Source organism: Argopecten irradians, chromosome 1 (genome assembly GCF_041381155.1).
Source record: "Argopecten irradians isolate NY chromosome 1, Ai_NY, whole genome shotgun sequence".
NCBI lineage: Eukaryota > Metazoa > Mollusca > Bivalvia > Pectinida > Pectinidae > Argopecten > Argopecten irradians.
In genome coordinates, this window is record NC_091134.1 from 46,284,494 (window position 1) to 46,307,490 (window position 22,997).

General features: G+C 35.1%; 1 protein-coding gene across 2 annotated transcripts in view; it reads right to left on the bottom strand.

Annotated features, from left to right (window-relative positions):
- Positions 1-205: 205 nt before the first annotated feature.
- The window catches only part of LOC138330145 (AT-rich interactive domain-containing protein 2-like), a 38,447-nt gene continuing 15,655 nt past the window's right edge, over positions 206-22,997 (bottom strand). The window contains exons 3-21 of one of the 2 annotated variants that reach the window (XM_069277568.1): positions 21,279-21,376; positions 18,410-18,564; positions 17,660-17,878; positions 17,155-17,222; positions 16,563-16,632; positions 15,684-15,763; positions 14,953-15,029; positions 14,417-14,498; positions 13,982-14,075; positions 13,403-13,612; positions 12,828-12,980; positions 11,727-11,802; positions 11,404-11,541; positions 11,057-11,175; positions 4,631-8,297; positions 4,070-4,205; positions 2,199-2,375; positions 1,697-1,788; positions 206-1,218 (exon numbers count right to left, since the gene is read on the bottom strand). In XM_069277568.1, coding sequence (XP_069133669.1) covers positions 1,110-1,218; positions 1,697-1,788; positions 2,199-2,375; positions 4,070-4,205; positions 4,631-8,297; positions 11,057-11,175; positions 11,404-11,541; positions 11,727-11,802; positions 12,828-12,980; positions 13,403-13,612; positions 13,982-14,075; positions 14,417-14,498; positions 14,953-15,029; positions 15,684-15,763; positions 16,563-16,632; positions 17,155-17,222; positions 17,660-17,878; positions 18,410-18,564; positions 21,279-21,376 — 5,820 coding nt within the window. In that variant the 3' untranslated portion in view covers positions 206-1,109. Of the gene's footprint in view, positions 1,219-1,696; positions 1,789-2,198; positions 2,376-4,069; positions 4,206-4,630; positions 8,460-11,056; positions 11,176-11,403; positions 11,542-11,726; positions 11,803-12,827; positions 12,981-13,402; positions 13,613-13,981; positions 14,076-14,416; positions 14,499-14,952; positions 15,030-15,683; positions 15,764-16,562; positions 16,633-17,154; positions 17,223-17,659; positions 17,879-18,409; positions 18,565-21,278; positions 21,377-22,997 lie in introns of both variants that reach the window. The other variant, XM_069277559.1, reaches the window with a different exon arrangement.

Here is a 22,997-nt window from a genome sequence, read left to right on the forward strand (position 1 = left end):
CTGAACTGGAAAGGAAGATGTTCATAAAGTCGAAGTTAATCTTCCAGAAGATAAAAAGTTATCTCACAGTAACAGGACTAAGCTGACAACGCAAAAGCTACTTGGTAGATGTCACAATGTAAGACGTGGCAAGAGACGGTCCTAGATGACGAAAATACAGTGTAGTCGACTGTAGAACAGGAATAGAGACACAAACAGATTCAACCTGATTTCAGAAGTATTTTAATTTGAAAATTTGATTTGTAGCTTTGTAACTTGTAAAGGATTATGCTATGTATGTCTGCATAAATTTAAACCAAAATCTTGTAAAAATTAAGCACTTGACAAAATAGTAAAAGAAAGCAACAGATACAGAAAGATTTTTATTTAAAACTTATATCTGAAACAATGACATGTTCTTTTGGTTGTGAAATTGAAAAAAAAAGTACTACAGATTGAATGACATGAAATTTATGAAGTAAGAAAAAAAGTAATTGCTTCATAAATAATATAGATTTGATACCAAGTGACATATCATACATTTCATCTACAAAACAAACATTTCAATGAAACTATATCTAAACATAAATTAAACTGAAGTTCCAAGGAATGAACCCTCCTGTATAATATATCTTATTTTCTTTTAACGACAAAGTTAATTAAATATGCGAAAAAAGGAAACAAATTTAATACAAGCTAGTCACACTTAAGAAAAATAGATTCATCATACTCCTCAATTTAACAATATATTAAATACATATATCTCTCTGTTGGACTTTCAGTAACATTTAACCGTCTCGGCACAAAGACAACATATGAAAACATTTATACAGTATTCCACCTGGTATCTCACGCACATACATAAATGAACACATCTTATACAGTCTTAATGAGAAGTCTGTCGTGTTGTTACGACACAAATGCACAACAATTTGTCACTGACAATGAGCAGCGGCTTGGTAGCTTCTATACACTGTACAGTGAGTAGGATGGGGTGAATGGATGAAAACTGTCGATGAAAACAATGGATAACGGTCAACTGACCACAACTAACGATCGTGTGGGTAAACACACATTAAGCTGCAAGTTTGTGGGATGCTGGCATTCTGTGATGAGGATGAGAGTATGTGTCAGTGCTGTTGATGAAGCGTCTCCCAAAGGCAGTTGGCGAGGGCATTGGAGGACTCGAGAGCACTCATCGCAGTGTAGTTGATGTGGCGCTCATGCTTCTTGATTAAACTGTGAACAAAAAATGTAAAATAGATAAATTTAATGGCTTTCAAAAATGTCTTGCAAATAAAAAAAACAACAAAAAACTGTTTGATGAGAACAGCAAATTAAAGCTCCCCTTTGGCAGTGTCTACTAGCAATTGAACTGAATATTGTACATTTTGGTTCCTTCTACCTCTTGAAATTCTCAAATCCTGCATTTTCTCCCCTGAAATGACTGAACAGACTTAAAACAATACAATAATTTGTATGTTGCAGGGAACATTTTCATGGGTTTTTCACAAATAAATAAATAGCAAACCATTTCAGCTTTGAAACTGATGTTATAAAAGGAAGGAGCAAGCAGAAACTAATATTCAGTTCCTAGATTACTCCTAATCACTTTTTATCATTAATATGAATATCTATACAATTCATCAAATACATTCTTTCCTGGTTCTTAGGTTGCTAAGACTTTGAACTGGAATTGTGATAAGAAGTTACTCACGTCCTTCCTAATGAAGAATATCTGGCTAGATTCCTGAGTACTAAAGCTGCTGTGAGTCTTATATGTTTGGTGACAGGGCCTTCTCTTTGTTCCTAAAATAGACACAGGGATATATCAAAACAAATTAACACTCCAATCTACTTAGTTTGCATTTAATTTGTTAAAGTTTGTCAACAACTTTAGAACTTTAACTTGCTTCAGATTTGAAAGAATTCTTCCATTGAACTTTGCAACACCTTACTATATGAAGTGCTAGTATGTTATCTAAAAGATGGTAGGCAACTATTTGAACGGAAAACTGGCAGAGAAAAAAAAAGAAAATATTAAACCAATTTCTCCATCAAACACCCGAAAGGGCAGATAACTCTATAATGTTGTGCAAATACAAAATATTGTATTGCTAAACCTCCTAAACATGGCCATATCCCATTAAACGTGGCCATATTCCATGACATCAGCTGTAGATAGTACTTTACACCAATCAAAAGCCTTTCTAACTTACCACTAAAGCTGGGTAGGGCGGTTTGGGTGTGAAGCGGCGTATGGCCTGCCAGGCAGCGTCCCCCGGGTAGACCAGAGCTGGTACTGTGTGAGGTTTGGAACTGGTGGTGCTTGAACTTTGGGATTGATGTCGTCGTAGCTTAGCTGCCTTTAATGCTAGCTCAGAGCAGTGATGGTCCTGAAAATACAGTATAATAAACTTTTATTGACCCTGATTGTCATACAATCAAATAACATTTATTTTATAAGTATTTGGATCTTAAATGGAGCATAGACGCTCACCATCCTTAACAAATGTGAATCAGGTTATTTTTATGAAATACTCCATTTTATCCTACAGCACTGTGAAAGTTCTACACGTGTATATTATTGCTGTATTTGACACCGAGGGGAAACAGCTGTATTTTGGAATTTCAGCATGTATGCTTTTTTGACTGCCCACTTCTGAGTGAAACATTGTTTGAGACACAAAAGTGTACATGATATTTTAAATGGAATATATTTGTTACCCATCAGCCTTTCCTCCAACAACATACATATATTTTATTTATATTGCAGGATGAAATAGTGCATGATCATTATCTTGTAATAGATGCAAGGTTTTGACTCAGAACAGAAAGACAAAGTAGTTCAATGAAGGCATGATTTGGTCTGAAGGCATGATTTGGTCTATATTAATTCTTGCCAATAACAGATGATATAAAAAGACACTGCCATGCATAATAAAATTGATAGTCATGTTACTGGTTCCATCGTTTAAAGTTTACAGTAAAATAGACAATTTAGAAATGATGAGTGTCACGCTGAAACATAAAGTTATCTGAGTTTAAAGGTAGGTTTCACCCAACCAAATAAATATTTTTTTGTAAAATCCGATAAACGGAAGAAAAGATGAAAAAACATATCAAAAATACCTCAATTTAATTTCTTTATACTTTTGAGATTGAACAAATGTGTCTTGAAAACAAATTTGAAGGAGATCCTTGATTTATTACGGTGTCCGTCAGACAAAATAGTATGCAAATGTAGCTGCAATGGATTGTGTAGTCGTAGTTTCGCGCATGCGCATTGTCACGCACTAAAAGTAAACAGAATGGCTGAATGAATGTGTGCGAGATGAAAAAAAAAATATCTGAATCGGCAACAAAGTGGAGGAAATTATAATGGAATCGGTAGCACCCTAGGATATTTATAGGGAATTAAATTCAGAGATGGCATGTAGTGATAGAAGAAACAGAAGTCAAATCTCAAGCGGAACTTGCCCGGATCTGTTGGGACTCGTGTAACGGCGTTGCACGTGGTGAGTTAAATTTCAACACATATGCCTGCGCACATACAGCCGCCACAGTTTGGTGTATTAAGCTAGCGAGCGTATGTAAGTAACATGTAAAGTGTTTTAGCATAAATGATATGTATAAACAGTCCATCGTACTTCGATTTGTTCATGTTTTTTTTTAACTAAACATGCCGTGGCAAACTGTCACTGCCATCTGACTTTTTGTTGCACACTTCCGTTTGTTGCTGCGGCCTTGTTTTGGAAAAAAATACGTCATGTTCTATGTAAAGCTTGACTTCGCTCTATTTTTAGAGGAGTATTTTCCTGGTCAAGCTAGGCAACTGACCACCCATATTGTTCGCTGTATGCATTGAAAATGATCTGAAGATTATATCTATGTACAGGATAAATTTCAATTTCGTAGTCTTTATATTTCATTGGGCGAAACCTACCTTTAAAGTAATTTTTCTAAATGTTTTTTTTTTTTTTTTTTTTTTTTGTAAATCTTGGCTTGGTCAGGACCATAGAAATGAATAATCTTGGTCTTTATTCAAGTTCCAGGTCACTGGATATGACTATAGATAGTCAATATTTACCTGTATGTGTGTGTAGAGTGACCATCGCTTCCTCTGAAGCCTTTCACAACCTTCCCACAGACATACCCCATCAACATCCTTCACTAAATGGGTGGAGCACACATGAGCAAACACACTTCGTGAATTCTCAAAACATCTACAACATACAAACAGGCCATAATACATCATTCTAATGAAAATCTGTAAAATATGCAAAGATTGAGATATTCATTCAAGACATTCATCATCCAGGATATATGCAAACCATATATCCTTTTTTGTTTTGTTTTTTGACGAAAAAATTGCAAATTGTTCAAATTCAGGCCAGTAAAATGAAAATTACAACCGTATAAAAGTGAAATTTTCATCTTGTAGAAATATTTACTGTTGTTGAACCATGGATATCAAAGAACAAATGTGGTTATATTTACCTGCTCATCATATTCTATTATGAAAACCACAAATAACTCAAAACCAGAAAAGAAACTGCACTCAAATAAATCAGGTTTTTCAGTATTTAAAATCAACATGTAAATGGAAGTAATACGAAAAAGATAAAATAAGTTTTTGGCATTAACTTACCGTTTGCAGTTGGCCCATTCACAAACAAACTCTGGACTTGGTGGGCTAGTGGTGGCTGCTGGTGTGGTGGTGGATGAAGTGGATGACCCTCGTGAATCAGCACTACCAGACGCATTTCTGTTGCGTTTCTTGGGTCGTTTTTCGCCAGACTTTGAGCGGGAGGTATTACTGGATTTTTTGGCGCCTGTGGTTGGTGTGGATGAGGTTGCAGCACTTTTGATGGAGGAGGAGTTGATAGACACTGCCATGTGTATGCCCTGAATGGCAGCGGTCATGGAATGTTTGTCTGTGGAGGAGTCAGTGAGAGATGAGGCGACACTATCACAGCTGAGCTCACTGTCACGGGAAGCCTCCGGTGTAGGTACATGCCGTGAGTTACACACGTCCGTCACCTGTACTGTTGACGCCCGAGACTTATCGTCCTCATACACTACAAATTGCCCATTGCCCAAGTCTATCTGACCGCCTGGACGGCTGTACACAATATTATTACCACTTGTCTCCACTTTAACACCGCTCGAGCTTATTTTGAACATATTGTCATTGGAAATGTTTCCCATGTTAATATCCATAATGGTTGGGAAGGGCAGCCTAGCTATGGCTGGCTGGCCTACCAGTGGTTGGCCTAACAATGGCTGCCCCATTATTGGCTGGCCTATGATTGGTTGTCCTAATGGCACATCCCCTATACTGATTGGCATCACCTGTATGCTTTGTACGATACTACCCACAGTCATGGCATTAGCACAGGGAATATCATCCATACCGTCCTGGGGTTTCAGATCACAAGAGGCCACAGCAGCCTCCACAATGTCTATTTTACTATCGTCACCATTTTGAGGCAACACAGGTAAACTGTCTGTTGAATCCTCATTCATAGGGAGCTCTGGCTGAGAATTTTCTGGCTCCAGAATAAGAGCTGGATTAGTGTCCTCATTCTGAGTTGTGTTTTTATCCTCAACTTCCTCAGTCTGTTCCATCGGTTCCTCTGTCACGTCCTCTGGTGTCTGAGTTGAACCAGAAGGCTGACATGATTGTCCAGTTTGACCAGACTGACCCAAGGGTTTTAGACACATTTCATTCTCAATAATGACTTCGTCAGGATCTGCTGCAGTTTCACGTGGACCACTACTTTCCTCTGCCTGAGCTGTCTCTCCTGTCATGTCATAACATTCGGATTGTTCCCCTACATTATTGAAGCCCTCTTCACCACCCGCTCCAGCCTCCTCCAGAATGCTCTTTATAGCTAGGACCTGCTCTGAGTCCTCCTCTGAGTTCTGTACAGTTGTTGTGGGCAGGTCTTCCACATCGGTTACCTTGCCATTGATCTCCAGACAACCTTGGGAATTAATAACAACATGGTCCCCTTCACCAATAACAACATGCTTCACTTCTTCACTGTTCTCGGAGGACCGATCAACACATCCATTACCCTGTCCAATGCCCATTAACCCGTCATTGCTAAGTTCATAATCAATACCATTACTGTGTCCATCATATGGGTCAATCTCACCATTGGTGACATGATTGACCATAATGCCATTCATTTTTGGCATGACTTTTTCACCGAGTTTGTTCATGCACTCTTTAAGCTCTGCTGGTGTCTGAATATCCTCCTTAATGCTGGAGCAGCTGTCCTCCGAGTCCATACCGTTAGTGAGGACAGGTTCAGGAGTTGGAGAGGGGATGATTTCCTCCTGATATTTTGGAATACCATTCACAGCTGACACTTCCTCTGTCATTTTGTCCTTGATTACGCTTTCCTCTTTTTGAGCAAGCTCCTTCAGATTTCTGTCCTCATTCTGAGGTGGGTTTGGGAGTACCCTACTCTCAGTCTCCATAAGAGATTCTTCACTCCCATTTTCCAAGATCTGACCAGTATTAACACCCATGTTATATTTCTCCATTGCGTCTTCATCACAGAGAAAGTTGTCATCTACACCTTCCCCAACACAATCATCGATGCTGTTGGTCTCCATATCATTATAACTGGCCTCCAGGTTTAAAGCTGCCCTAGCTGTTTCTGACATGTCCGACACACTCTCCAGCTGCGACACATTGTCGTCCTCACTATTACAATCTTTACTGATAGATGGTATTGTCGTAGTCCTGTCCATGTTCTCTGTTGAGTGGTTGTTGTTTGCGTTGTTTATATCAGACGACATGCTATCCTCTGAATCTCCAATATCACCGTTAAGTTTCTCAATTTGTAAAATGTTTGAGAAATTGTTCTGTGGTTGTTGTAGCACATTTGGGTTTTGATGAAATAATGTTTGTTCACTTATTTGATTTCCTACTGTTGCAGCAGCCATGGTAGATTCTGGCCCAGCAGGTAACACCATGGCAGAGATCGAGTTACCACTACTGACGGGTAAAGGTGGGTTCACTATTTGGTCCCCACTTTGCACACTGGAGATGACCTGGCCAGTGTCACTAAGTATGTTATTCCTTCCTTGACCAGTGTCCAGTACCTGGTCATTGGTACTAGACAAAGGACTTGTGACTACAGTAGCACTAGGAACCAGCAGTTGGCCAGATTCCACATGGGTAGGTTGAATGGACGGTTGAGTAGTTTTCTGCATGTTTTTGATGCGATCGAGACATTTGTTTTCCACACGCTCTATCATGGCTTCCTGTCCCACAGTAACCACATCCTTGGCGCGTTCCACTTCCCCACACACTTCCAAGTCTCTTCCATCGACGGGAGATTCTGGAGTGGGGGAAGTGGGAGGATTAATGGCAGACATGACGCTTGGTTTTGGTGAAAAATTCTTTGGTGAAGATGAACGAGATGAATTTGTGCTTGACGATTTTGTGCTACTGCCAGGTTTCTTTTTCTTTGCTGAATGATCCGACTTAATTGGCAGAGATTGATGGGAAGTAATCACCTGCTGTGGAGTAGGACTACTCATTCCCATCTGACTAGATTGGACAACACACATGCTTCCCGAGGAAGGTGATGGCTGAGACTGGTACGACTGGGGGCTGTTCAGTCCCACACTGACCTGAACTGGGGTCTGTATCTGGCCTAGCTGGTCAAACTGCGGCAGAACAGCGGGCGTACCCTGGCTGCTCACAATGTACGGATGCTGCAGCTGTTCCTGGATAACAGTGCTTTGCTGTGTGGTAAAGGTCAGTAGCTGCATCGGGTTATTAGGGTCCATTTTTGGACAGATGGGTACTAGGCCTGATTGGTTGTTCCGTAGCTTTTGAGCCAACATTGTCTTTATCAAGCGCGTTTCTGTAGACTTCTGTTGTGGTTCCTGCACAAACACAGGAATGTTACTTTGTTGTGAGGGGTCCGACTGACAGACCTGCTGAATGACAAGCACAGGGAGGTTCTGACCTCCTGCAGCGATGACTTGCTGTGGTTGATATTGCTGTTGTTGAACATTACGAGACTGGATGGGCTGGGCATTGCCCACTGATGACAAGGCTGATGAGGATGACATTACTGGTGTGGATGAAAGATTACTAGTGACGGTTATCGACGGTGACTGGTGAGTAGATGGAGCTGGTTGGATCTGTTTCAGCGGTTGAGGCGCCCGGGTCGGCGTTCTCTGTTGTGCAGGATTTGTAGCTTGTTGATTAGCTTGAATTTTGGATGATAACAACATAGATGTGGATGATGATATTGCACTGTTCTTCCCAGCTGCTGGTGCGCCACCTACAGGAAGAAGGGATGGAGAGGCTTGTAAGGGAGATAACCGGACAGGTTCCATAAGACGCTGTCTGAGAGTCGAAGTTTTAGTTAGGTCAACAGTTGCGTATGGATTAGATGCTGTCGAAGGAAAGGCTGATGGGTGCACAACACTACTACGAGGTTTAACTGAAAGCAAAATAGATACAACACAGAACTAAAAAAATACTCAAATAATTAGCAAAACCACAAGATAAAATGCATGCAAAGCTCGCACAATAAAGACAACATCAACATGTGAATTTACAGCAGATGCATTCCTGATTTTTAGACTCTTTCTGTGCAAAAATAACTGATGCTAAAAGATCCCCTTATGTTTGTAAATTAAAATTAATACCTGAATAACACTGTGCGCCTGTTATGTATGATAAAATGACTATGTTTTGATGATTTCTGAATAAATTTTAACCTTCTTCAATATTAGTGGAATTATATGAATCTGTATTTATGTCTAAGAACTGATATACATCTGTAATAAACAGTCATTTATATTATGTTATACTTGTGATATATACAAGATACAGTGCACATAATCGGCGCAAACATAATATTTTTTCTTCTGTTATAATATATATATGCATGTTATCTGTACCAGAGAGGGTCTGAACCATCTACAATCAATCCAATTATAATTAATTTATATATAATTATATCAACCATGGCAATTATTGTTATTATTTTTTATTTTTTTTATTTTTTTTATTTATTATTATTATTATAACTACTTATTTATTTATTTGTTTTTCATTTATGAATTTACTTATTTTATTTATTTATTAACCTATTTATTTTTATGAATTTATCATTCAGTTATTTTCATACTTATTCCTATTTTTTGTTTATCTACTCTTTATGTTTTTTGGTTTGTGTAAACATACATGTATGAAAGAATGATAGCGTGAAACAGATGGAGTGAGAGCCAGGATAAATGTTTTGTTGAAGTTGAATATGTAAGTTATGTACTTGAGAATGAAAGGGTTGAGAGTTGTTTATGTGTTTAGGTGGGAATGAATGTGTGTGTGATGATTGAGAGCCCTCGTGTGTGGGGACATTTGTTTGTAAGGAGGCTGACCCCAGGGCCCCAACCCTGGCAGTTTCTATGATAGAATAGTCTGGCCAATAAAAAAAAATTTTCCACCTAAAAAAAAAAAAAAAAAAGAGCAAAATGTCTTCTTTCTTGTAACATTCTAACCAAAAGTGAGAAAAAAAGGAGCATTTGATTTCTTTCAACAAAATATTGGTGTTTTATTCCTAAAGAAATTATTAAGGTTTCATGTCTCTGATAGAATTTTATCAAGTGAATTAGTTGACAAGTCTTATTGAATGTAGGAAAATCTGAAGACGCATATTAATTTAAGACATAGTTTTCTTTTCCCTCAAAAAATTAAGATTAATGCACCAAAATCAATTTTCTGTCCCAATTATTTTTCTAATTTTTCACATTATGATCTGCCTTAACATATTGATTAGTTTATGAAGTGCGTTTTGTTAAGAAAAGGTACTAAATAATATTACGACAAATATACAATAAGGAAGAGAGTGTAGCCAAACAGCAAGGCATCAAGCAAAGGGGAATAACTAGATACAACATCCAAGTCGCTGTGAGGGTAGTAATCATGATTCAACAAAGAAAACATTTATGCACATGCATTCATTTCACTTTTCATATTCTTCATTCATTTTTCTCTGATTGTTCAAATCTTTTCTTTTGAATTTTTTTAAGATGTAAACTGATATAGTCTGCTAAGGCCAATTAATCAATGATGTACTGTATGATATTAGCAGGAACGTAAATATTTATAAAATCTATCTTCAAATTCATTTTGCATATAACTTTTTAATGCAATGTTTTTTGTATGATTTCCTTCATCCAATACTAAAGTACATATTCACAAACAATAAATGATGTTAGTATTCAGGAAACTATATATATTTATTATTGGAAAATCATCTACTATGGGAACTGCCAATAATACTATGTTGGACAAAAACAGGTCTACATTCTAAGTATAAATAATACTTTTACAATATTTAAATATAACAAAGCCAATAAGTTGCTGTTCCAAAACTACGATGAAAAAGCAACATGTGGTCTTACTATCAAAAGAATTGTATAACATTTTTAAACCTTTTCATAAAATTTATACATAATTGCTATTAATAAACCAATCATGAACATCAAACTTTGATATAAACCTATCAATAATCTGAATGGTCAAGTAAGAATTCATTGCAATTCCTTTTAAAAGATTTTGCATCCATAGCAGTACAATTTATTTCAAAAAATTCAATTGAAGGAGCTTGGAACTCTTAATTTTAGAGACTTTTGAAAACAATTTGAGATAATTGTTAATGCAGAAAAAATTTTGGTTGAAATACTGGGTGTTAATTTAAATATGTAACCAAAATGCCATGCAAAAATAAAATGTGCAACATCGGGTACAGTCTGAATTAGCCTTTCCATGACAGTCATATGTGAACAAGCTCAGTCTAAAGTCATGGGCATAACAGCAAATGATGCATGTCTCTTGTCAGTTTTCAAAAAAAGAAACAGAAACAAAAATTCATAAATATATAGAATAATTTCTACTATTAAAGTCTGAAGAAAAAAAGAGAATAAATCACAACCAATTAAGCTTTTCTGTGTTGAATCAGAAATATAAAAAAAGAAAATAATTAAATTTGGTAGAATGAAGATGATTTTAATTTGAAGAGTAGATATTTACCTGAGCTCTGAACAGTAAACGGTGAGGGGTTGAGTTTTTTGACGAGTCCTTTGTACACAATCTCCTGTGATCCATCCTCTTTCCCCACTGTCACCATCTCAATCTTTGGGAACACAATTCTACAATAAAACACCACACAATATTATCACATGTAATCATAAACAGCAATGCATTGTGTAACTGGGCCTTCTATTTCCCAATCATATCTGACCATTGGCATATCTTATGAATGAAACAACAACAATTAACCATGGGCTACAAATAAACATTTGCAGAACACACCAATAAGACATTTTCCAAAGAACCAGCAAAAAATGTTGTAAACAGCACAAGTAGACTTTACATACTTGACACAGTTGAGGAATGCCTGAGCTGGTAACAGCTGTGGCATGCTGTACTTCTTAGAAAACGTGATGTACTCTGCGTAGAGATGAAGCTGAGACAAGGACTCTCCACCTTCCTTAACTTCAAATGCGTTTTGTAACCTGTAGTGGAAATAAGAAATTATTTATACTCTATAACAAATACGTATAGATTTATTTTAAGTGACAAATTAACAAATCCATTTTATAAACTACATTAAGTAAGTATAAAGATTTCTTTTTCGCCACAAATTAACATAGTGTCCACCCTCCCTGAAAGTGTTTCATAAGAAACCAGCTGTACTCACCAATTGCATGTCGTGGACTCCACATCACAGGTAGGTGGGGTAGTTTGTTTTAATGCTGCACCTTGGGGAGCATTTTCTGCAAAAAGAGCAATTAACTCTCAGTTTTAATTTTGCAAGTTGAAAAAAAAAATTTACTCATCCTTCTGATATAGCTACAGAAGAAAACCTCTGTTACCAGAAGTTAGCAATATAAAGACACACCATCAATTATCAGAGTAATTGTAGTTTAATGAGCTCAATCAACAAAGTATTTCATATTTTAGTATATAAAGTTATATGATATTTAAGATGAATTTTAAATAATTTGAAAACCATACATCTATACAGTCAAAATGTAGCTTACATAGTTTTTTGTCATAAAATATTCATGACAGACAAAATCATAGGCCTGCCAAAATCAATATAAATTATATATAAAACAAGAATTTCATGGAAGTGAATGTGTCATCTGCACAGCATCACAAAAAAACAGTTATTTACAGTTGAAAATATAGTTAATAATTAGGTGAAGTTATCAAACTCCTGTAACTCTTGCAAATATTGATGGATTTTGACCAGTATCAAACCACTCAGAGATCTCATTAATATAAAGCAACATACCAAATTTGGTTGAAATTGGACAATAAATACTAAATTTTGTGTTGAAATTTGGACAATAAATACTAAAGTTATCAAGCGGAAACCATAGATTTCTCTGTTTTGACAATTTTAAAGTCCTGTTACTCTTGCAAATATTGAAGGATTTTGACCATTATCGAAATCATCCGAGATCTCATTGATATAAAACAATAAACCAAATTTGGTTGAAATCAGACAATAAATACTTTAGTTATCGAGAGGAAACCATGTATTTATCTGTTTTGACAATTTCAAATGCTGTTACTCTTGCAAATATTGATGGACTTTGACCATTATCGAACTCATCCAAGATCATATTGATATAAAACAATGTGCCAAATTTGGTTGAAATCAGACAATAAATACTTAAGTTATCACACGAAAACCATTTCCCAAATGCCAACGCCGACATAGTGATACCCAAGTGTCGCCCTATTTTCCATTTTTCATGATGTACATAACCTTGTTGTAAGTAGATCTTACTTTGTGAAGGAAGTGTTGGTTGTGAGCTGGCAGATGCAGACTGATGATCCCCAGAGGCTTGTGGAGGGGGACAGTATTCCACAACCTTAATTCCTACTAACGAGTTTGGTCCATAAGCTTGTGCTTCTATCGTCAGCAGCGTCACCAAGAAATCTAGAGCAAACACAATCCTTTTATTACTAGTCTTGTCAGAACTCAAATCATCACTAAAACTTCACGCTTAATATTCTTTATTAGAATTTCTGTTAGAATTTCACCATGCTTGATAATCAATAACAGTGCTAAAATTTATTTTCCTTATCAACAAAGTACCATTATACGAAAGTTTATGATAGTCAAAGGAGACTGAAAATGTCTTTCCATAAAAACATAAATGCCCCTTTCTCCATATACAATCAGAGCAGAATGGGATGCAACAAAAAGAGACAAAATCCAACATGATGTACACATGGACATGGGTAAACTATATGCATCCACACCCCCTCTCCTAATGTCACGGTGGGAGCATAAGTTATAAGAGTACCGTAGACATTAAAATGTAAGTGTTCAGTTGCAGTGATGGAAATTCCACTCACCAACAGCTCTTTTGACAGCAGCAATCTTGGTAGCAGTGTGTTCACCAATCTCTGACAACTGATACAGGGCCTCGAGACTATGAACAATGATTTGTATGTCATACACTCCTAGTAGTCGAATCACGTCCTCATAAATACGGTCATCTAGACGCTCCTCCAGTATCACATCGTTTTCATCCTTCATACAGAATTTACTCAAGATCTCAAGACCTTCAAAATAGAAGTTTTTTCCGTTAATATTTTAATTGCAAGAGATAAGTGTTTTAGGTGGCTCTAAGGTAAATTTTAATGATATTAGCTATGTAGTGACCTGCAAAACAATTTTCATTTTCTATTATACACCTGAAACTGAAAATTGACTACCAGATTGTTTTTGTTCTTTTGTATTAATCATGTTTAACATTTCAACCACTTTCTATTAAATAAACTTTAAATATCATAAAACTTTTTGAAACATTTCACAGACAGAAATGACTATCAAATAGCTTTTGAGATCTGGATAACTTTAAAGATGCTTAGATGACAAAGAAACAAAAAAGAATTCCCTGTATAAGCCATCAGTTGTGATGCACATCTTACCTCGAACAACATCCAGCTTATCCTCGGCTGACAAACATCTACAGATCAGATTTAGCACCATATCTGTTTTTTCCTTGTCTGGGATCAGCACCATCTATAAATTTCAAAAGCACAAAAATCATGTTTAACAAAATGTCTGCTATTGCATAATGCGATTACATTCTATTTTTCTCCCACAAACTTCAGAAACATTCATCAAACTTCAGAAATGCAATTGCAATGCGATTCAATTAAAGATTGGTTGCCATGTAGAAGTGTAAATATTTTGTAATGCAACCTGTAGAGCAATTACAGTTTACAAATTTCATGTATATTAAATCAAGGATATTTGACAGTGGGAAACATAAATGCTATCTCTGACTGAAAGTTAATACATAAATCACAAAGATTGTGATGGAGACAAGAAATCAATAAAGCACAACAGTGGCTGGTTACCTTCTCCGCCAGATTCCCAAGGGTATCAAGTGCCAACGGTCGCAAACATCCGTAACTACTGTGTATACATAACATCAGAAATCTGAAACCAAACCATCGTCCAATGATGATACTGACACAATCTTACAACACATAGATGTCTGCCTATGGATGATCATTTGTATCTACAAATAGCTCAATTAGTTTAGCATGAGAATGCAAGATTATGTAGGCAGAAACGGAACTCGGTCCAAAAGATGCTAAATCATAATGGATTATTGATAACCATCTATCTTATTCTGTAAGATCACATACCGATATCAACTTTTATATTTTTGAATTGTGAAATTATTCTTTTATCAGCATTTATGTTTGCATCTTAAAATTATATATCATGATAAGATATGTATCCTGTTGTTTTCAGATTGGTCCTGAAATACAGCTGGCACAACAATGAACTAAGAGGAACCTATATAGGTGATAATATCCTTATAGAGGGATTGGAAGAATTTTTCATAGATCCAATACGAGTACTGGAAATGGGGATTTATGCTCACCTGAAGACTAGATCGCTTGAAGACATAAATGTGGCATTTTCTTCCTCAAAGGATAAATTTCTCAGAATGACTGCCAACTGAAGATAACAAATGAAACATTAAAGTGAATAGTCGGGCAAATGAAGGCTGAAGTCGGGAGAAATGGTGTTAATATATCCAGAATAATTTCTTATGAAACAAAAAAGTAAACTTTCTTGTCAAAATGACTCTGTGTGTGAAGAAGTTAATTTAATTTATAGGAATCCTAACATGTCTTCCCGACTAGCTATGTCCGTGTTGACATTTCCATGCAGCCTCGTTTTCTAAATTATTTTTAGAAATGTGATAAATTTACTCCGATCTTTTCCAAAATTTCAATGGTCAAAACAGGACAACGAAAGCAGAACTGAACTGTCATTTCGATATGTAAGAACTTATGGAAAGCCAGTGAATGCATTTAGACTCATATATTAATTTGAATCTTCAAATTTAGAATTTTTTTAAACTTTAATGTCAAAACCAGTTCTATAGTTTATGCTGTAAGTTCATACTTTCTCTCCACTGAAGTCCCTAATTTGAGTACCCATTATAATTTTTAAGTTAATACTTTTTTATTAATGGTATTTTATCAGGTATCAGGAAAATAGCATGGTGTACATGTATAGGGGTACCAACATGACAGACTGTTCAAGCCATTAAAGTTAGCGAGTCTAAATGTATTAATGTGGTGATTGGTTCAGATCAGTTTTTACCTGTAGCACTCTTTGTCCCTCCAAGTCATGTCGGCCCATGTCACGACCAAGGTTCAGCACTCCTTCACCAATCAGTGGTTCTGAGAGAGAAGAAAATCATGATCAAATAGAATCAAAGGTAGTAATAGTGCAGTTTTGAAACAGACAATATTGAATTTACATTATTTTCAAATTGTTAGAATTTAAATTCTTGATAAAAGTTTATAATGAAAGGTATTTCAAGTCATCTCATTTTTACATTTTCGCAAAAGTAATAATGTCTGCAAACTTATTTTGAAATGAAAATCACCAAAATAAGTAGCTGAGAAAGAAAGTTGGTTTACAGTATTTCAAGTCTTTCAAAATCAGGTTATATCATGCTTTAGTGTCCTAAATTATATTTTCAGTATGTAGAAATAAGACAAGGTATTGATGAATGTATCACACATAAATTCACATCCCCAGCCCGAGAACTAGATAATATTGGCCAATATGGCTCATTCTTGCTTGTGTGCCTTTGTAAAATTATAAATATCATGATTATGTCAGCTATATAATAAGCAATATTTATGGAACTAATAAAAAAATGATGTAGGTGATTAAATTTCCCATGGTTCTTATTGATGCATCAGGTTAATGATTGTTATTCAGCTTTTGTGATTTGTGAATCTCATATCCATGTAAATTTCCAGTACGTGTCTCAATTAAATAGTATAATAAATATACAAATTACCAAAGCACCACAGTCATCATTAACATTTAATCACACCACGACTTGTTGATAGTCATTAACTGCACAAAAGCTTTATGTACAAAGCAAGTTAATGCATTTTCCATTAGAGTAGCTAACAGATAACGACATCGCTATCAGCATCACTCACAGTTGCCATGGATACTTACTTCTATTATAATTCCGTGAGGTTATAATCAACTTCTTAGCTTCAGTATCTTTCACTGTATCATACCAAAACTGCAAACAATCAAGAAGTATCATGGGAATACATCATAACAATCAATCAACAGGAAAATGAGGTTATAAATAAAGGTTTTAATTTTCAATGCCAGGTAATGTTGAAATATATCCTCATGTAGCTAATTAGGGGATCATTCTACATTTCTGAACATTAATTACTTTAACAAGCTGGTGCCAGATCATAATTGCCTCTTATTGCTACAGAATCTACCTACGTGGGAGGACTGACATACAATGTATAATTGAAAGTTGGCAGCTCTGAATCCACAATTTCAAAGAATTCTATACTTAAGTGTTTTATGGTGTCACTTTTTTATATACCAAGCAGTCAAAATATCTATATTCCCTGCTATGAATTTAAAGGTCTATCAGATAGTGTTTCAAAGAGTTTTGATTAAATAATAATTCTACATTTTTATTAGCTGGATTTGTTTTTAATCATGAAATTTTTTATCATGGTATATATATATATAAATTGATCTTTAATACAATGTATCCCCTGGTCAGAGCAGGACTTACATGTATAAAATCTCTGTTCAAGTATTTTCTCCAGTTTGATTCATAGACATCTTCTAAGGTTTCACTTCCTGATAAACAAGAAAGAAGATAAATTTGTGAGAAGGCAACACTTTATCAAAGAACCCAAATAATGTACTGTAAACCAAATTTCTTTCTCGTGCGATGTAATTTTGCACATTGCATCAGCCTCTTCATAATTGATTTCCGTTCCAATTTTAAATTCGTGAATGTTAATCTTCCGTTAACTTGTTTTGAAATGCAAATCGTGAAATTTAGTATCCGCGAAAGAAAGTTGGTTTACATGTAGTAATTAAATCACAAAACTCAAATGGTGTAATTTTCATGTCTATGCTATAGCTCAGTACGATTTAAATGTGAAATATTTCTTCATACTAATTGACTGAACAAAAATGTTATGTAACACATGGATTGCAACCTATTTCATATTGTAACCATCCGCATTAGCCTAACAAGTTATTGTGAAAGTCAGAATTGATATAATTACCTGGTACAAATATGCCTATATGAGCCATGAGCAGGTTGAGTAGATGCCGGGACTTTTTCAATCGTAACACATGCTTGCCCTCGTTAGATAACAGAGTACACACATTGATGACAAAGTCCACCTCATTTGGAAGACCCGACATAAGTGCTTTTTCCAATTTCTCATAATCGCTGATTTTGACATAATCTGTGGAGAACCCATGTGACTGCCGAAGTGGTTCTGTAAAATTTAACAAAAAAAAAGTTCACCTCACTGATAAAAATGTTTTAAATCAATTTCAGTTTAAATTAATTACATGATTCACAACACTTATTCATAATGCACAGGTAATTTTAAATACCATCTACTGCCTCCTTCTCCTTGGATTATCTCCCCCTTGGTACAACAGTGTATCTACTACCACATACCTAGTACTCTATGCTGATTATTCATATCCCCTGGATTAGATACCCCTAGACTACAACAAAAGTCTTCTACAATATCCATCCTGGTACTCTGTACTGACACCAACCCAAAACCCTTAGATTATCTCCCCTGAATATTATATCATATTGTCTGGTACTTTGTGCTGACCTTGACTCAAAACGATCTCCCGCTAGATATTACCACAAATTATTGTATATGTACCTGACCTGACATTAAACCTTGGATTACTTCTCGCTGGATATTATTAAAGATTTTCATACATGTCATACTCAACCCCAAACCCATTGAATATTTCCCCCTGAATAATATTACACATGATCGTACCTGGTACTCTGTGTTGACTATAATTGTAGGAGTTTGGGATACCAAAGATAGGCAGACAGATCTTTTTCCGCGCTGGAGTGTCCCCCTCGTCCTCCACATACTTGCTGTCTGGGTCTTGTCCGTGGAAATGTACCTTCTCATACTTGTCCAGATGTCTACATATAAAATATATAATTATTATATTTTTCAGTAGTAAAGAACCCCCTGACCTGCATATCAATAAACCAATTGAACTTAAATATAATATATAATGAGGCATGCTACATATTTTTACAAAAAGGCCTAGATCTACAAGATGAAATAATATCTACTATAGCTCCTAAACACATATACAGGACATTGAAATTATTATCATTCTAATCAACATTTATAAAATGTATTCCTTTGTACTATAAAATTACATATTTATGCGTTTTATATTATGAAGATAACCTAAATATAATGAGATTTTTTTTTACTTTTTAAAATTTTGATAGCAAACAAAACAACATTGAGAATGAAGTCATTGGCAATGAAACCATGTAACAGTTGACTAGAAAATACTTTCAATAAATTTAGATAAAAGAACTACTGTCATTTCAGCAGTTCTCCCTGATGACATAACATTTTACACAATTTAGTGTTGTACAAAGGAATGTGAGGAGCTATTATACACACATGCTAGGCTTTGCCTCACAGAAATATGCATGTACATGTAAACTAAGCATAAATAAATTGAGCCAGCCATGGCCTATTTGCTTTGATGATAGTAAAATCGATGTTAAAAGGTTTTGAGAAGTCTGAAGGGTTCAGTACTTCCTTCAATACAACACGTTTCTCTATGGCCTTCCACTTAATCAATCAACATCACCCTCACACATATATAGCTATGTGTTTACCTCAAACTCACACTCACCTTTTATTCTCAGGACACACATTAAGATCTCTAAACATAACTGTAATGGGATACACTCAAGTTCTCCAACAATACACAACCTATATAGCTACAGTCCTGCACCTCGTAACTTAATTCTATTTTCTATGAAGACATATATGTATACATAATTACATTTTCTCTTTCTTATTATGGCTTTATGTAAGAGAATTTTGTGTATTGTCTTCCTTTTAGTGTCCTCCGTTTATCTTATTCATATACTGTTTACATGTCAATCCATTTGATGACTTACTCTCTCACCATCTGTACCTATATATATATTTAGTACACAGAAAAGGTCAACTGTATAATGTGTACATATACCTATAGGTTATATGTAATTTTAGAGTGATAACCCCCAAATGACATTTTGCTTCAGAACTTTCATTTAAACTATGTAGCAGAAAAAAATCTATTACCAAATGCAACTGAAGTTAAGGAGAAGGGAGTCTAGAAAAGCTTTTTCTTTGATTTAGCTATGTATAGGTCAACTGTCAAAATGAAAGTCACATGTACATGTGTACCAGTAATTTTTTTAAAGAGATGATTAATAACCGCAAAATGACATTTCCCTTCAAAAACAATTTACTTGAAGTCCTAGGGAGAACCTTTAATTGCAATTAAGTTTTGGGCACCTTGGATGTCACCCAGATCCTTGATATATTATATATCACACTCGCATACCTAACAATAGCTATACGGACCCTAACGCCTGGAATATTGAGGATGCTTGCAATGGACGCTAACTAGGCCAAATACTTTTAGAATTAGTTTACATTTGTAAACATGAGCTACTGGTACTCAGTATTGCATGTAAAGGAAAGAATAGATATCTGTGAATGGACCATTTATCTCCATGTGTATATCAATAACTGGTACAAGTTGTCAGAAATGTGATGGTTGGTATGATTGATTTTAAGTACAGTTGTAGAATTGGGGTACATAAATCGCTTGTAGCTACAGACCTTTTGTGATTTTATCTTCAGCATAAAACTAGATCTTGAGTGGATTAATCAATACTACATCACACAGACTCACTTCATATGAAGAATATCTTAAATAGCTAAATCAAGAGGAAATGTATGGATTTTTCGCCAACATTGATGGCATCGGATGATCCAATTCAACTAAAACACTCTGATGTTTATATATATATATATATATATATGTGTGGTCATAATCCACAAATAACTGGTCAATTTACTCAGAAACAGGCCTAAAATTTCACAATTTTATTTTATTTATGTTTTTACACTCGAGATGCTGAGGCAGACTTCTATTTGTTTTAATCGGGAAACTAAGCTTACAGTTAGTCTTTAATCATTTCAGCATAATATGAATTAAAATTCTGGGCAAACAATCAAGATTTTTTTTTTTAATATATCTCTCTTATAACAATCTTTTTTTAAAGATCTGATCAAAGTAATTCAGGACAAAGCTGACGTATTTAATATACATGTGACATATATATGATATTTGAATTTCAGTAGAGAGTTTGCCTATGCTTCCCCAGAAAGAAATGAAATTTCAGGGCTCTAGCTGGGCTGTTATTGAGGCCGAAAATTGACCCCATTCTCAATCTAAAATACCCATGTTTTTTCACAATTCCTCAAGCTAATTTTTGCCTTTGTGTCGAAAAAATCAAAAAGGAAAGGCTGAAAGAAAGAAAACTAAAATATTTTACAAGATCCTCAAACTCCTAAAATACTAGTCCAAAGTAAAACTGAAATGAATTGCTTGAAATAAATAAAGTTTATAGTTGTTTTTGTTTTATCTGACAAATTCTAATTTTCACAATTTTGGTCTATATCGCGATGATTTTCACAATTCTGAAGGCCTCAGCCCCATTCACACAAGACTTAAGAGTGAGAGAGAGCCCTGAATTCATGAACAGCTTTAAATACCTATGTTACTTTTAAAATATCTCTACCGTATATCAATTGAAAACCCACTGACCTGATGTAGATTTGTTTGATGGCCTGGGTTCCATTGCTGCAGCATTTGGGGATGTGGAAGTCACTCTGGATTTGTTCCCATAAATCTTCATCATTCACCTACAACAAATAAGTACACACTTGACACACTTTTTACACAATCATTATTAGCTATGTATACAATACTACTTCATCTAATTCTAGCATATCAATAAACATATCAAAAGTAAAAGCCTGGAGGCATTTCACTTCAGCTGTTCATGATCACATGTTCACTGAAGGAAAACCAATTATTGATTTCTTTTCATATTGTCAATATAATCTTGTTCTGGATGTTGAAATACGTGAAGCAATTCCTTTCATATGCAAATGTTGCTACACTTCAGGAGTTTATCAGATCATCATCACTAATGATCAGCATATAACTAATGTAGGTGTACTAAGAGTGAACATTATTTAACCAGAAAACAACATTTGGTAACAGTCTATGTATAAATTCAATAACATTTTATCAAACAGTCAACTGGAAAAGCTGATTGATCATTCAACACTTGTAATAACTGAACCAGTCAACAGAATAGCTGTTAGCAACTTGTAAGCTTTTGTGCTTTAGCCACATCATTTGTACCTAATCAATAATTCACAAATGCCACAACAAGATTAGGTTGAAGTGTAACCCATGGCTTTTTTGGTATCTGGAGATCTACTGTATCAATCTGGCACATGTGTACATATAGCCTGCTAGAGGAAAACTTCAAATGATTTTTATGATTTGAGATCAAACACTTTTCAATCAACAACTATGCTGAAGAAATTAATTATTTATATATCATATCACAGGTGTATCCTACTGAACGTCTCTGTAAAGAAGGAACACACATTACTCGGAATACTTTCACATTTTCTACACATTATTGTCCTGCATTGTATACCTTGCATATCTGCTACCTATAACCACAGCTTTCATGTACCTGTAGTCAAAACACATTTAAATAATTCATACACATTCACATTTCATTATTGTGATTACTTATCTAGACCTTTCATGAAAGGCAGTATTTTTGTTTCTGTAAATGTAACTTCAACATCAGTACTCTCCTAATTATAAGTAAAAGCCATTAATCTGAGCTGGTTACCTATAGGAACTGGCAAGACCCGAGATTTTTCATTACACAGATGAAAATACAGCCAGAAACATTATAGTCAGTGACTCTTTAATCCAGGCAAGAAATAAATTGTTTAGCTCCAAAACACTCATCTCACCTCATCTCATTATTGTGCAAAAAAATAATCAAACATTCAGTCTTCACGATCAATTACCGTTAGATGAATATTCAGTCTTCACGATCAATTACCGTTAGATTAATAAGTCCTTTATTCATATCTTATTAATTAGTAACTGTACATAGTAATGATTATTTTTTGTTCATGATTCAACATTATAAATAAAATTATTGCATATATATACAGTACATAAATTATATTCTATGACTTTTAGGGGAAAATCCTTTTATGGTTAACATATACATTATAATTACCATTACATGTGGTGACATTTGAACCCATCATTATTTTTATTATCTATTTTGGATTACTATTTCACATCTATACTGTTGTTTGTTGTTATTTTCACTTCATCTTCTAACTTTTTTTTTTACACATATATCCTATACAGTCAAATTCTTGTAGTTTGGCCCTAAATGACCTTAGTTGTCGATGGGCCGTAAAACTCAAACAAACA